At 46.7% G+C, this 16,041-nt stretch overlaps 1 protein-coding gene across 1 annotated transcript in view; it reads left to right on the plus strand.

The window, feature by feature from the left end:
- LOC126160360 (cyclic nucleotide-gated cation channel alpha-3) overlaps nt 1-16,041 on the plus strand; it is a 638,264-nt gene that overhangs the window by 107,040 nt on the left and 515,183 nt on the right. The window contains exon 3 of the mRNA XM_049916902.1: nt 14,795-15,436. Within this exon, the coding sequence (XP_049772859.1) occupies nt 14,795-15,436 (642 nt within the window). The remainder of the gene's footprint in view (nt 1-14,794; nt 15,437-16,041) is intronic.

Raw genomic sequence — 16,041 nt, forward strand, 5'->3', positions numbered from 1 at the left:
ACGCATCATCATACAGTACATTGCCAGTAAGAATTACCGCTGTATAGCTGAGAAAAATACAAACGGGATTTTAGGAGACTGTGGGGAGAAAATTATTCTCAGGTGTAGTATAAACACCATAATCCTCAGTTTAGGAACGCTATACTGTGTGCAGTAGATCAAAACCAAATTCTTGTGTGGCCCACAGTGAACTTCGAGTATGTGAACATTTTGGCACGTTGTCGGTGTGAGGTGCGGAAGGAATGTGATGACTTGCTCCGCAGTGGCTGCCGAGTAGAGAAAGTCCTACTCTGAGCTGGACACTTCGTCCTGCGCAGCCACAGTGCCAGGGAATCGAAACGTACCCCAGGCTGTGGCTAAGCCATGTCTCCGCAATATTCTCTCTTTCAGGAGTGCTAGTTCTGTAAGGTTCGCAGGGAAGTTGCTGTGAAGTTTGCAAAGTAGGAGACAAGATACTGGCGTAAGTAAAGCTTTGAGGACGGGGCGCGAGTCGTGCTTGGGTAGCTCAGATGGTAGAGCACGTGCCCGCGGAAGGCAAAGGTCCGCCGAGTTCCGAGTCTCGGTCCGACACACAGTTTTAGTCTGCCAGGAAGTTTCATATCAGCGCACACTCCGCTGCAGAGTGAAAATTTCGTAGTGTTATTAAAACTACACGAAATGCGTAATTATGATTTTGAAATTCTCTGTATCATATAGTAAATTTAAGGGGTGTATCGAATAATCCATTTCTTCAAATGTGTCGACGAAAGTACGAACACTAAGGAAATACATGGGCCACCGAACAGTTCCAAAATTTACTCTTACAAATGTAATATACATGGCTCTATTCGATCATTAAAGGATTGTTGTTACCAGTCATCATAATTAAGTTAAATTTTCCCAGATGTTGAGCAAGCTGTCATTCGTCACACAAACTATAAATCCCACTCAAATCATCCTGTATCCTCTTACACCTAAAGACGACACTTTCCTGCTCACTAAAGCGTCATCAGTTAATAGCGTCGTCATAAGTTAACCCTGTCGTTATACTCGTAACTGGGCGTCCGTAAAGTGAAACTAAGCGGTAGCAGAGGGTAGGGTGTCTGGATGCGAAACGCCACTTGGTGTGGCTGCTGCGCCGTCTGGGGGCGGCCAGATGGATGCTCGCGGAAGAGGCCAGGACTGGCGGGTGCGTGGGATCCTCGCCATCTGTCAGGCCGAAGCTGCGGTGCGTGTCCTGCCTGCAGTCGGCACTGCGGAACAGCCGGCGCTGCGTGGGCCAGTTAGCGGCAGACCCGCACCGGCGAGGCACTGGCTTGCGCCGGTGGTTCTCTCGACCGGCTGTTACTCACTACCCAGACATGTTTCGAATGTCTGCGTGCGTGTGTGTGTGTGTGTGTGTGTGTGTGTGTGTGTGTGTGTGTACAAGCAAACACACTTTCCATCTAAACTGTTTTACCAGCACTTTTTTCTTGTACACTACTGGCCATTACAATTGCTACACCAAGAAGAAATGCAAATGATAAACGTGTATTCATTGGACAAATATATTATACTAGAACTGACATGTGATTACATTTTCACGAAATTTGGGTGCGTAGATCCTGAGAAATCAGTACCCAGAACAATCACCTCTGGTCGCAATAAAGGCCTTGATACGCCTGGACATTGAGTCAAACAGAGCTTGGATGGCGTGTACAGGTACAGCTGCCCATGCCGCTTCAACACGATACCACATTCATGAAGAATAGTGACTGGCGTATTGTGGCGAGCCACTTGCTTGGCCGCCATTGGCCAGACGTTTTCAATTGGTGAGAGATCTGGAGATTATGCTGGCCAGGGCAGCAGTCGAACATTTTCTCTGTCCAGAAAGGCCCGTACAGTACCTGCAACATGCGGTCGTGCACTATCCTGCTGAAATGCAGGGTTTCGCAGGGATCGAATGAAGGATAGAGCCACGAGTCGTAACACATCTGAAATGTAACGTCCACTGTTCAACGTGCACTCAGTGCGAACAAGAGGTGACCTAGACGGGTAACCAATGGCACCCCATGCCATCACGCCGGGTGATGGCATGATCTGTTGACTCAGGGATCGAGACGTGGCTGCACGATTCGTTTCGGGCCATGCGGATAGGATGCCTGTCATCTCGACTGCTGGTGATACGAGGCCGTTGGGATCCAGCATGGTGTTCCGTATTACCCTCCTGAACCCACCGATTCGATATTCTGCTAACAGTCATTGGATCTCGACCAACGCGAGCATCAATGTCGCTATACGATAAACAGCAATCGCGATAGGCTACAATGCGACCTTTAACAAAGTTGGAAACGTGATGGTACGCATTCCTCCTCCTTACTCGAGGCATCACAACAAAGTTTCACCAGGCAACGCTGGTCAACTGCTGTTTGTGTATGATCAGTCGGTTGGAAGCTTTCCTCATGTCAGCACGTTGAAGGTGTCGCCATCGGCGCCAATCTTCTGTGAATGCTCTGAAAAGCTAATCACTTCCATATCACAGCATCTTCTTCCTATCGGTTAAATTTCGCGTCTGTAGCACGTCATCTTCCTGGTGAAGCAATATTAATGGCCAGTAGTGTATTTCTACATACTGCAAGCAACGAGCATCACCGTTAATGAGAGATCTTTGCCTCATTGTCATTAATATGTTTACCAAATTTGAATCTTTGCCTTCATGTATAACTCATACCCTATTCTAAGCTCAGTGTTCAGAATATTAGCCTCCCCTTAGAATAACACATTGGACCTTCTGGAGAAAGTTTTGTGGTTTGGAATTGGTACCGGGTTCTCACCTAAAACTTTCCTCTGTTTACGTAAGCAATGGCACTTGTGAAGAGCACTGCTATCTTTGGTGTTATGACGAAGAAAAAACGCAGTCTTTACGCTTCACTGGTTTCTGAAGCGTTCGAAACTGAACGCTTTCTTTCTGGCAGGGGCATTGTCTTGCTATTGAACGTTATCAGCGCACGAGCAATATTAGTCATGCACACATATGTGAGCGGAGGGTAGTTGTTCAGCTTACTTATGGTGCAGTTGCAGCGACATGCTGCATAAATGGTCCCATGAATTTGCTAAAATGTATGATTATAAGTTTAAAGTATTACGTCAGCTCGTACGGTAAAAGTAGTTTTTTGATTCGGTTTATTCACGGAAGGGTACACAGGAATATTCGTGAAACTTGTGGAGAAACAGCATCATGGTAGTTGAAACTTCCTGGCAGAATGAAACTGTGTGGCGGACCGAGACTCTAACTCGGGACCTTGGTAGAGCACTTGCCCGCGGAAGGAAAAGGTCCCTAGTTCGAATCTCGGTCCGGCACACATTTTCAATCTGCCGGGAAGTTTCATATCAGTGCACACTCCGCTGCAGAGTGAAAATCTCATTCTGGAAACATACCCCAGGCTGTGGCTAAGCCATGTCTCCGCAATATTCTCTCTTTCAGGAGTGCTAGTTCTGTAAGGTTCGCAGGAAAGTTTCTGTGAAGTTTGCAAAGTAGGAGACAAGATACTGGCGTAAGTAAAACTGTAAGGACGGAACGTGGGTCGTGCTTGGGTAGCTCAGTTGGTAGAGCACTTGCCGGCGGAAGGAAAAGGTCCCAAGTTCGAGTCTCGGTCCGGCGCACAGTTTTAATCCGCCAGGAAGTTTCGTATCAGCGCACACTCCGCTTCAGAGTGAAAATCTTATTCTAAAATCATGGTAGTTGTTCGGTAAATTCAGTCATGAGAACGTATTGCTATTGGAACACATATGAAACAGCTTTCATGAACAGTGGTAACCTGTTAAATTAAAGTGAAAATTCAATGCAGCCATAGTTATTTCAGGCTGAATGTGAAATGAGCATGAATGAGCCTAGACGTTGTTATGGAGTGTGCTACATGCCAAAACGGTAATAATACGAAGTGATATTCAATGGTACAGTTGATATTTCTATGTGACATTCTTTCCTTTTTTAAGTGGAGACTTTAATATCCACAAGCACAGTAGTGGAAATCAATGTAATGTCAGGGTTCCACGGAAGTAACAGCAAAATGACTGAATTATACATATATCGAATTTACTATGAAATTAGTAGATAGATATAAGACATAAACAATCGTGGCGGAATTACACAGTTTCTGACGTAACACGAATAACAAAATAATGTGCTTACGTTCTCTGGATGCAAAAAGGCACTCAGTTTCCTGTTGTGTCATTGCGCTGTTAGCATTTTGTCGAAACTTTGTTCCTCCTAATTACCTCCAACATTCTCTTCGGCATTGACTTTGATGAGATTTGTAGTTCTTTCCGATAAATTGTTGCTCACTTTCTTCGTATTGCTCTTTTCAGCTCACATACGGCCTCAAATTGCCTTCCATTGCGATAAAGACGCCTAACAAGTAATCCACAATGGTTTTCTATGGGTTTCAGAACCGGGCTACGTGCACGCCATGGCTAGACATCTTCAAACCATTTTTTTTTCTAGCAGAACGATACAAAGATGCATTTCCTTGTTGAAACATTAGACTTTCGTCCCCTAAGTCCTCATACACTCTAATCAATCCTGTTTCAGGCATCTCCTTGTACATGGAGTTCATGCTAGTGTTGCCCCAACCAATGCGTGATTTTCAGGTACCTTTAGCGCAGAAGACTGCCTAAATCATAACACTTTCCTCCACCAAAATTTCTCTTCGTTCTTATCAGGAGCTCTGTTATCAAATCATTTCACTAACACTGAATTTGCTCCTAACAATCTAACCTAAATTACTTCTCATCCCTGAAGATCACTTTATTACTTTCTGAAGTCCACGACGTATGTTTTTCAGCAAACTCTAATCTAGCCTGTTTTTGTTTCGGTGTTAATGCGCGTTTCTGCAGTCGTTTCTTGAATGAAACATGTTAGCCATGTGATAAAATTTGTTGTACACGTGTGGCAATTACTGACAGCTATAAATCAGCAACAAGTTGAGAAGAATAACGGTTTGTGGGCCTTGATTTGCGGAAAAGTGACTCCTGTTTTACCTCAGATAATTTTCTAGTTTGCCCATATTTTACGTTCTGTCCACGTCGTGCTCCCAGTCTGATAAAATAATCAGTCACTGTATCTGAACAGTTCATTTGCGGCTTGTCGATTACAGAGTCCCATTTCCTTCTACATACAGATTTTTGCTTTTTCATCACTTGATACCTGTTTCCCGCGTGGCATTGTCAAAATCGTGGTTTTCTTCCCAAAATACACTGTTATTAATGGTGAGTATTTCCTGTCTGCAGTAAGGGCACGTACGCGCAGAGCCACCCTCCACTACCTGAATCGTTGATGTCCTGTTACATACTGCACTACTGATATCAAGTTCGATACCTTTTGACGCCATTTGTCGGTATACTGGATTCCACAACTATTACAAATGACAGTGTTAATTTTCCTGCATATATCCATCCCTTTATACTGATTTTCATGCGTTCGTATTAGCCTACATTGTCAATTTTATTCACTAACGAAGTGTATTTTCTCTTTAAGACCTCCATGCTCGAGACCAACAGCCGCAAAATTAATAAACAAATTACGTTAGAGGAGCTTTACACAGTAAGGTGATGTGTATTTCGCATTTGCAAGTCATTTTAAGGGCATCGGTGCAGTAAAATGAGGTAACGTGGTGAACTCATAGAATTACAGAGCTATAAAACACACCATAGGAATAGTAGTCATGAAAAGGTGCTGACCGACAGGTACCTGGGTCGACTGGCACGCCTTGTGTATGGCAAACGGTTTCAAACCCAACAAGAATTGTTGCTATCAGCAATGCAGGTCCTTCACAGCAAGCTCACGAACGAACTTTGCGAGGAAAGCTGCATGACATGGAGATCTGGAGTCGGGGACCTCGCAAAATGATATTGTTCTCAGCATTACATAACGCAACATTCCTTCAGTGAGTTAGAAAGCGTATAAACTGGGCACAATTTGACTGGAGAGATGCTGTGTACTCCGACGGGTCGAAATTTTGATTTTTTTTTTTTTAATAACGCAAGGTGTCGAAGGCCCAAGCGGTTAAATGAGGCCTTTAACCTATCGTATATGGTGGTTTCATTTCAGTCTGCAAATGCTCCTGCGATGTTTTGGAGTTGTTTAATGTTCTGTGACTTCGGTCTACCCATTCAGGATACCGTGAACTAGAGGATAATTTTTATTTCGGTATTCTTGATGCCCACTCCCTGCACTTTCCTCTACATGATGGGTACACTGTGAACATTCCTTTATTCCAAGATGACAACACACATTTGCTGATGCCTGCTTTTCGAAATTTGAAAATTTATTTTACAGTTTGCAGTGTTCCAGACAAGATATTTATGTCAACTTAAGAACGCGCTTCCCGTGTTTTTATAGGAAATGCTAACTAATTAGTACTCCAAGCTTAATGGAACCACTATGGCAAGACGTTATACGCGCCTTCTCAAGCCTGCAGTACCGCACTAGTTTAGAAAGCAGTTGTGAAAATCACAACACTGCCACGGTGCACTTGTTCAAAAATTGGTTCAAATGGCTCTGAGCACTATGCGACTTAACTTCTGAGGTCATCAGTGGCCCAGAACTTAGAACTAATTAAACCTAACTAACTTAAGGACATCACACACATCCATGCCTGAGGCAGGATTCGAACCTGCGACCGTAGCGGTCGCTCGGCTCCAGACTGTAGCGCCTAGAACCGCACGGCCACTCCGGCCGGCGGTGCACTTGTCTACAGTCGTTGAATCACAATTACATGACACTCTAACGAGAAAACTGTGAGCAAATGAGTAACAGTGCCCTAAGCATCGCGTCGCCTAGCAAAGTCGAAGTCCTGAAATGAACAGTGTGACGGTCCTTATACAGCCGATGGCACGTCGAGAGCGTCCCCTGGACTGAAGAAGAACTTGATGTACTCAGCATCTGGCCCAGTGCGCTCGCTTCGACGGATCTGGCTCACTATTGGTAGTGCGTTGGCCTAGCAGTCGCTGGGTGGCAGTATGCAAGGGGAATTGTTTGCAGCATACGGTCTTATGGAAGGAAGTATTCTGCGCAGCCAGCGACCTCTCTGGGCGCCACTAGTGCCATCTGCTGGCCTCGCGCTGGTGCGGTGGCAGACTGGCGCTGAAGGCGAGCTTCCACAGCACTTCGCTGTCAAAGTTCTGTCGAAGGAAGACGATCTGGCAGTCATGCTGGTAGATGATGGTGCTAGCTTTCATTACCACCACAACAGTCTTCTGCCATCAACACAGGAGCGAGGCGGAGGCAGGTGTCGGAATCATCGAGAGTGTCATTGCCCTCTGCGTCAGGCGATGGGGGCTGGGCTGGGGTCCACATTCACTGCGGTCGGATATGACGCCCAGCGTCTGGCCATAAGGGGCTGGACAACCAAGGACGATGGCCCCAAGATGTCAGAGGCTGTTAGAGGGGCTGCAGACCTTTGTGAATCCGTAACACAGAACAGTGTTAGTGGCTCCTGCAGTGGTATGGATCCAATGGCATGGTTGGACTTGGTTGATGTTTTTATGGCAGCTGACAGGCTCAGCAACAGCACTTCCAGCATGGCGCGACCGATCGGGGTTAGATGGTGGATACCCTCTGGCGAACCTGAGAGCACAGATGGGATCCCGTAGAGAAAAATGCTGCTGTTAGGCACTCTGGGGAGGAGTGGGGGTTGCGTCTTCTTGAAAGATGGATAAAAGACAGATAGAGACATGAGGACAGCTGTGCAATCCCCCAGGTGGAGACGAATCATCATGAGAAGAGGTTTTGTATAATGACCGGAATAAGGTGAGGGTGTGGTCCAGTGAGTGGTGATGGCTCAACAAGATCGTTTGGGTTATGAAAGTACAAACGAAATGCCAGATGAGGCTGTTGGATGCCAGGTGGAAGAGAATCATGTGGATGAGTGCGTTGCTCTTGGAGGCGCCAAAGAAATTAAATTCTGTAAGCCCTCAAGTGCACACAGTTGTGCTAAGATTTGGATAGTTTGGGAAGTGATTGCCGATGGCATACTGAAGAAGAAAGGAAAATAGCTGCTGGAATCGACTGCGATCAACCAGAAAGAACCAAGAAAAGGGCCAGTAAAATGGTGAAGTTCATACAAAGGGGAAGATATGGCAGGCAAAGGAAAGGATCAGCAGGCTAGTGAAGCCTTTCTGTTTTGACAGGTTGTGAAGGAGGCAACTACCTTTGAGATGTTAGTGTTCAGTCTACACCAGTAGACATGTTCTCTCGCAAACCATTTGGTAAGGACGACTCCTCAATGGCGATCTTAGAGGAGGTCCAGGATGCATCAGTGGAGGAAACTGGATATCACCATGCAAATACACCCCTCATCTTCTTGGAGAAACAGGTCACTCCAAAGGGTGGACAGCTCATGACGGTTACACCAGTATACTTCAAAATCTAGCTATGTGAGATGTTTGCCGGCCGAAGTGGCCGTGCGGTTAAAGGCGCTGCAGCCTGGAACCGCAAGACCGCTACGGTCGCAGGTTCGAATCCTGCCTCGGGCATGGATGTTTGTGATGTCCTTAGGTTAGTTAGGTTTAACTAGTTCTAAGTTCTAGGGGACTAATGACCTCAGCAGTTGAGTCCCATAGTGCTCAGAGCCATTTTTTTGAAATGTTTCTGAATCTGTGGTCACCCATGTTTGATGAGATGGCAGACCTCCCAGAGCACCAGGTCATTAGTGGCGTGCCAGCTGGTGAGCTGTGCATCAATGGCTAGCTGTCCAAGGCATCTGCAGCTCTGAACTTAGTATGAAAATACACATCAGGGAGTCTATATCCTGACCTACATGAAGACAAGAAAGCAGACCAGCGTTTTCATGGTGTGAGACCCAACATTTTAGGTGGTGCATTGTCTAGGTGAGATGTTGGCTGAAGCTTTGAACAGAGGCAGCAGGTATTCATGATTCATCAGCAGTGTAAAACATCGATCATAGATATTGTCATGGAGATTCTTGTTGCCAAAGATTAGTACAAATGCATCATCCCCAATTTGACTATAACTACGTTGGGCAGTCAGCAAGGTCTTTGATGCAAAAGCTATGGGACGCCCACCCTGTTTTTGACGTAATCTGACGTATCAGTTGCAAGAAACAACATAGGATTGACATGATCATATTCGTTTTTGCAGCTGGTGAGAACAGGATCTGCTTGAAAGCATGAAAACCTTTCTCAAAAGAGGGGATCCCCTTCCATGTGATGTTCTTCCAGAGTAATGCTTCCACTGTAGCGGCTACGTGCAGCATGAACTGTCGATAGTAATTGGGTTGCCCGAGAACTGACCTTAACTGAGACGTGCCTAGGAGGCTGGGTATTTTTGCATGGCTGTTGTGTAGTGTGGCGTGGCCCTGATTGCGCTTGCACTGCATATGTGTCCCAAGTATTCTACATGTCAGACGAAAGAAGCAAATTTTTTTCAGTTATACTGGAGGCTGGCCTTGGCAAAGATGGTCAGTAATGCGTCCAAACCTTTTACCAGGTGTGAGTCGTCTTTGCGTGCCATTATAATAGCGTCCAAGTAGTTTGCTTTCTGTGGGACATCACGGACGACCTGCTCCATGTATTTTTGCAAAATTGCCAGAGCCCGTGTGATGCCGAACGGGAGGCAGATATTTTGGAGTGACCCATATGGGGTGTTTAGCATGTAGACTTTCTAAGATTCTGCATCCAATGTAAGCTGTAAGTATGCATCATGCAAGTCTGTCTTTGAAAACATATTGTCCCCAGCCAGACGCACAACAATATCTCCTGCCTTCGGTATTAGAGAAGCATCCACCATTGACGGTGCACTAACAGTAGCTTTAAAATCACGACAGCCACGCAGAGCTGGCAAAACTAGACCACACTGAGGCATGTGTTAACGGTCGGTTCCATACCACTTGTCCAGAAGGTGTTTTAATAAATACGCGTAGTGTGGGAACGTACGTCCGATGCGAAATAGCACAGTGCCTTTGTGAATCCACACTCAATATGAAAGCACTGAGCTACAAGGGGCTCAAAAGGCAATGGACATAAACCAAGGACTGCAACCACCGTATCGAACCAAAACACAGGAGAGACGCTACAGAGACCCAGAAGAACTCAAGAGGTGGCAGACAGACGCAAAGGTTAAACCAAACAGTTTCCCAACTTTGATCAACCCCGTAGAAGACAGCAGCTCGCACATATCAGGGGTGGAGTTTACACATGCATTACCTCGAATATGTAAGGGAATATCTACAAAAAACACTGGGAGGGCCTTCAGCTTAAATGAATAAATATGAAACAACTGTCACCAAGACGACACTATCCAGGCTCATTCTTTCTGGAATTCAGCTAATCCATCAGTCAGAGCTTTGTAACTAGGATCAAAATTCGTGTCCGGGGTCACGGCGCTACAGCCGCTCCACCGAATACCAGAAGTTACAGAAAATCATTAAGTAGTGGAAAACATCACGGAAAATGATGATACCCTTTCGACTGAATGCAAACGCCTGTGGGCCTCTCGTTCTGCAAACATACGGTGACTCGTCCTGTCCGTTCTGACGGCCGCGTGCTAACTTCCGGTGCCACTTCCTTCCGGCCACAGCCGCTCCAATCGACTGCCTCGCATCCATCGCTCCGTCCGCTGCACTGCCGATCGCGCCGTCTCACGGTCACCGTCGCTGAAATCGAGCTGCCGCTGTTGAGGCAAACGCCTGCACCAGAACACCAACATCTGAGAATCGAACAAGCAAAGGACAGAAAGACCCCGGGAACTTGAAGGAAGCTGAGCTGCACGGCTCATTAATAATACACAATCCTTTGTGATCTACACTCCTGGAAATTGAAATAAGAACACCGTGAATTCATTGTCCCAGGAAGGGGAAACTTTATTGACACATTCCTGGGGTCAGATACATCACATGATCACACTGACAGAACCACAGGCACATAGACACAGGCAACAGAGCATGCACAATCTCGGCACTAGTACAGTGTATATACACCTTTCGCAGCAATGCAGGCTGCTATTCTCCCATGGAGACGATCGTAGAGATGCTGGATGTAGTCCTGTGGAACGGCTTGCCATGCCATTTCCACCTGGCGCCTCAGTTGGACCAGCGTTCGTGCTGGACGTGCAGACCGCGTGAGACGACGCTTCATCCAGTCCCAAACATGCTCAATGGGGGACAGATCCGGAGATCTTGCTGGCCAGGGTAGTTGACTTACACCTTCTAGAGCACGTTGGGTGGCACGGGATACATGCGGACGTGCATTGTCCTGTTGGAACAGCAAGTTCCCTTGCCGGTCTAGGAATAGTATAACGATGGGTTCGATGACGGTTTGGATGTACCGTGCACTATTCAGTGTCCCCTCGACGATCACCAGTGGTGTACAGCCAGTGTAGGAGATCGCTCCCCACACCATGATGCCGGGTGTTGGCCCTGTGAGCCTCGGTCGTATGCAGTCCTGATTGTGGCGCTCACCTGCACGGCGCCAAATACGCATACGACCATCATTGGCACCAAGGCAGAAGCGACTCTCATCGCTGAAGACGACACGTCTCCATTCGTCCCTCCATTCACGCCTGTCGCGACACCACTGGAGGCGGGCTGCACGATGTTGGGGCGTGAGCGGAAGACGGCCTAACGGTGTGCGGGACCGTAGCCCAGCTTCATGGAGACGGTTGCGAATGGTCCTCGCCGATACCCCAGGAGCAACAGTGTCCCTAATTTGCTGGGAAGTGGCGGTGCGGTCCCCTACGGCACTGCGTAGGATCCTACGGTCTTGGCGTGCATCCGTGCGTCGCTGCGGTCCGGTCCCAAGTCGACGGGCACGTGCACCTTCCGCCGACCACTGGCGACAACATCGATGTACTGTGGAGACCTCACGCCCCACGTGTTGAGCAATTCGGCGGTACGTCCACCCGGTCTCCCGCATGCCCACTATACACCCTCGCTCAAAGTCCGTCAACTGCACATACGGTTCACGTCCACGCTGTCGCGGCATGCTACCAGTGTTAAAGACTGCGATGGAGCTCCGTATGCCACGGCAAACTGGCTGACACTGACGGCGGCGGTGCACAAATGCTGCGCAGCTAGCGCCATTCGACGGCCAACACCGCGGTTCCTGGTGTGTCCGCTGTGCCGTGCGTGTGATCATTGCTTGTACAGCCCTCTCGCAGTGTCCGGAGCAAGTATGGTGTGTCTGACACACCGGTGTCAATGTGTTCTTTTTTCCATTTCCAGGAGTGTAATTTGCAACGTAGAGTTTACGTGCAAACCGGTGACAAGTGAAATAATAACAAGTACAGAGAATTTGCAAGATACAAATAATTTATTAATGATCAACAGTTTAACCCAAAGGGCACAGTATTTACCAAAAATTTTCTACAAGTGTCTCTTATTCACAAGTCAGAAAAATATATTACACAATACCTTTCTAATTGAATTAGGTGCAAACAAGAACTTCTTGTAACTTCTATACTAACTGCAGCACTTCAATAATAAAAGGTAAAATCAGTTTCATTTAACAAAGGGCACTTGAATAATAAAGGTGAAATAAGTTTCTTTAAATAGGTGACCTGGGCAAAGGCAATAGGACAATTCACATAATTTTCAATTACCGCTACCCACCAAGTATTTCTCTTTAACATGTACATAAGTTCAACTCCCGCTGCACGTAAGGTATAATTCAGAACACTAGTCTCCTTCCTTTATGGTTTTGAAGGTAAATGTATAAGCAGTATAACAAACGGAACAGACGCCTTGGCGTCCCAATGCAGAGGAAAATTAACTTAATGTAAGATCCCCACACACTGCAGCCCGAACAACTCAGTGGCCGCCGTATGGGTTGCCATTTTCCCCGCGGCCAGAAGAACCTCCCGTTCACTCTGGTACTGGTCGGCCAAGGCGTTGTACTCCGGACATCGATTTAGACACGGAATAGGTGCCCGCTGCAGTGCTGCAACAGAAAAGCACAAACACACAGCCACAGCCACAGGAAACAACGTTAACAGCCCCAGAATATAGGGAGATAAAAATGTCCAAAGATAGATCACATCAAGACAAAGCCGGCCGCGGTGGTCTAGCGGTTCTGGCGCTGCAGTCCGGAACCGCGGGAATGCTACGGTCGCAGGTTCGAATCCTGCCTCGGGCATGGGTGTGTGTGATGTCCTTAGGTTAGTTAGGTTTAAGTAGTTCAAAGTTCTAGGGGCTTATGACCTAAGATGTTGAGTCCCATAGTGCTCAGAGCCATTTGAACCATCAAGACAAAGGCAAATTAAATATAGTTAAAAGAATTAACTGTAGACCTCAAATTTCAAAATATGCAAAAATGCCCCAACACAAACAGACTAGTTTTAAAAGGGCAACGATAAGACAAAGCGTAATATTATTACACCAGTACGTCGCAGTTCCAGTACAGTATTGACACTCATAGGAAAAGGTAGAAGCTAGTGATAACACGGGTAGGCCCGCGTGCAAAACTAGAAAGCTTGAATGTCTACTATAGACAGCTGCGTGGTACATAGTTCAACTCCAGTGGCCAAAATGAATAACACGTTGCTCAGCGTCCTGTGCAGAAGACCGTGGCTCAGTCACGCCTCAAGAACTTGCGATCTGACAGGCCCGCTTCCGCACTCTGAGCCACATACACCGGTCAAATCCAGCTAACTCCACGCAAACACAAGTTTCACTCTCTGAGCAGCGACACGTACCGGCCGTTCCGAAGCCAAAACCCAGTCTCCCTGCCAGCCCACCAGCACCACCACCGACCAACGAGGCAAAGATAAGCAACACCAGAGGGAAACAATCGACCCGGGTGAATCGAACGGAGAATGCGACTGGCGCCAGCGCCTCCCCACGTAACAAATTGTTAGCAATTTTTTAGACTATTTGGGTTGCTTTTATGGTTGATGTCCTCTTTATAGTACCGTTTCTCGAAACCTGGTTATTTTACAGTTGATTTTGTAGTCATTGAAAAATAAGAAATTTATCACAACTTTCGCGTGTGTTTAAATTAGTCAAATAATAACATTATACAAATTATGGATGTGTAAATTGTCTACCCCTTAATGCAATTTGTTTTGTGATTCCATAACAACACGATAAATAACCAAGTTTCATTGTTGTTACGTACTTCAGTACGAAAACTAATTTGATGCAGTTCTCCGTGCAAGTCAATTCTGAGTGAACCACTTCATCTTTGCACAATTACCACAACCTCCATATATTTTCAGCTGCTTACTTTAGTAAAGCCTTGGTCTCCTTCTGTAGTTGGTACCCCTCACTCTCACATGCCCTATTAAAACTAATAATTGTGATTCAACGTTTCTTCTATCAACCGACCCTTTCTTTTAGTCATGCTAAAACACGCCTTCTCCCCAGTTCGATTCAGTGCCTCTTCATTATTTTCTCTACCTACCAGATCATCAGTATTATTCTGTAACATTACACTTAAAACCTGCCATTCTCTTGTCGTCTAGTCTGTAAATAGTGCACTTTTCGCTTCAGTGTAGTGTTGCATTCCTGACAGATACTTCCAGAAGAGGCATCGTAACACTTAAATTTGATTTAGAAGTTAAAATATTGTTCTTATCACAGACACGCTTTGTTGCTATTGCTGGCTTGTCTCCGCTTCAGCCACCGCCAGTTACCTTGCTGCTCTAATATCAAAACTTGTCCACTACTTTTAACGCTCCATTTCCTGGTCTAATTCCGGTAGCATCACATGATTAAAATTTACTACACTAAGCCCCGTTTCATCAGAAACCAACTTTTATCATGCCCCTTAATACGGTTCCAAAAGAGTTGATGAGTGCCATCCAGTCTTTTTCTGATTACAGGCGAGACGATCGTGGTGTGGTTCTGCCTCGACTACCTGGCAGACTTCCTGTACCTGGCCGACATCGTGTTCCACTTCCGAACGGGTTACCTCGAGGACGGCGTGCTGCAGACGGACTCGACCAAGCTGCGCCACCACTACATGAACTCCACCACGTTCTACATCGACTGCCTGTGCCTGCTGCCGCTCGACTTCCTGTACCTTTCGATCGGCTTCAACTCCATCCTGCGGTCGTTCCGCCTCGTCAAGATCTACCGCTTCTGGGCCTTCATGGACCGCACCGAGCGGCACACCAACTACCCGAACCTGTTCCGGTCCACCAGCCTCATCCACTACCTGCTGGTAATCTTCCATTGGAACGGCTGCCTGTACCACATCATCCAGAAGAACAACGGCTTCGGCAGCAAGAACTGGGTGTACAATGACAGCGAGAGCGCCGACGTGGTGAAGCAGTACCTGCAGAGCTACTACTGGTGCACGCTGGCGCTGACCACCATCGGCGACCTGCCGAGGCCGCGCAGCACCGGCGAGTACGTCTTCGTGATCGCGCAGCTGCTGTTCGGCCTGCTGCTGTTCGCCACCGTGCTCGGACACGTCGCCAACATCGTCACCAGCGTCAGCTCCGCGCGCAAGGAGTTCCAGGGTGAGTACCTCTGCACTGCACTCTCTCACCGTAGCCCCCCGTTCCCTCCATTGCTTAGCGATCGCTGGTGAGTAAAATGTGACTTTTTCTGCTGGTAATAACTTCTTCAGATTTATTGGCTGTTTGGACAGTTATATCCTTTTCGAGTGTGGACCATCTAACCATCTATTGCTCAATCAACTAATTTTGAAGCCATTACGGGTTCATCATCAGATATAGGTGTTACAGGAACTTTATTCTTTGGACCACTTGCTACTAGACGCTAGCACCGTGGTTCTGGAGAAAATAACTAAAACTCGGGCATAAGTTACCGTAATGTTTCCGAAACGAAAAGATCGTTACGTTTAAATTACATTTAACTGACTCGTGGTATCCATATCAAATTAATCCGATAACATACATTATAGCCAGCTTAAACACACAGACAAACACACACACAAACAGACACACAAACACACACATAGTATTTAGGTATACTTGATTTTACCGGAAACAAACACTGAAAGTAAGCAAAACGATTATTAAGACGATGTTAGTTACCACACTTTAAGTCTGATGCCCCAGCAGCTGGACAATTTTCTGCGATTGTTTCTAAATTTCTCACA

Source organism: Schistocerca cancellata, chromosome 2, assembly GCF_023864275.1.
Source record: "Schistocerca cancellata isolate TAMUIC-IGC-003103 chromosome 2, iqSchCanc2.1, whole genome shotgun sequence".
Lineage (NCBI taxonomy): Eukaryota > Metazoa > Arthropoda > Insecta > Orthoptera > Acrididae > Schistocerca > Schistocerca cancellata.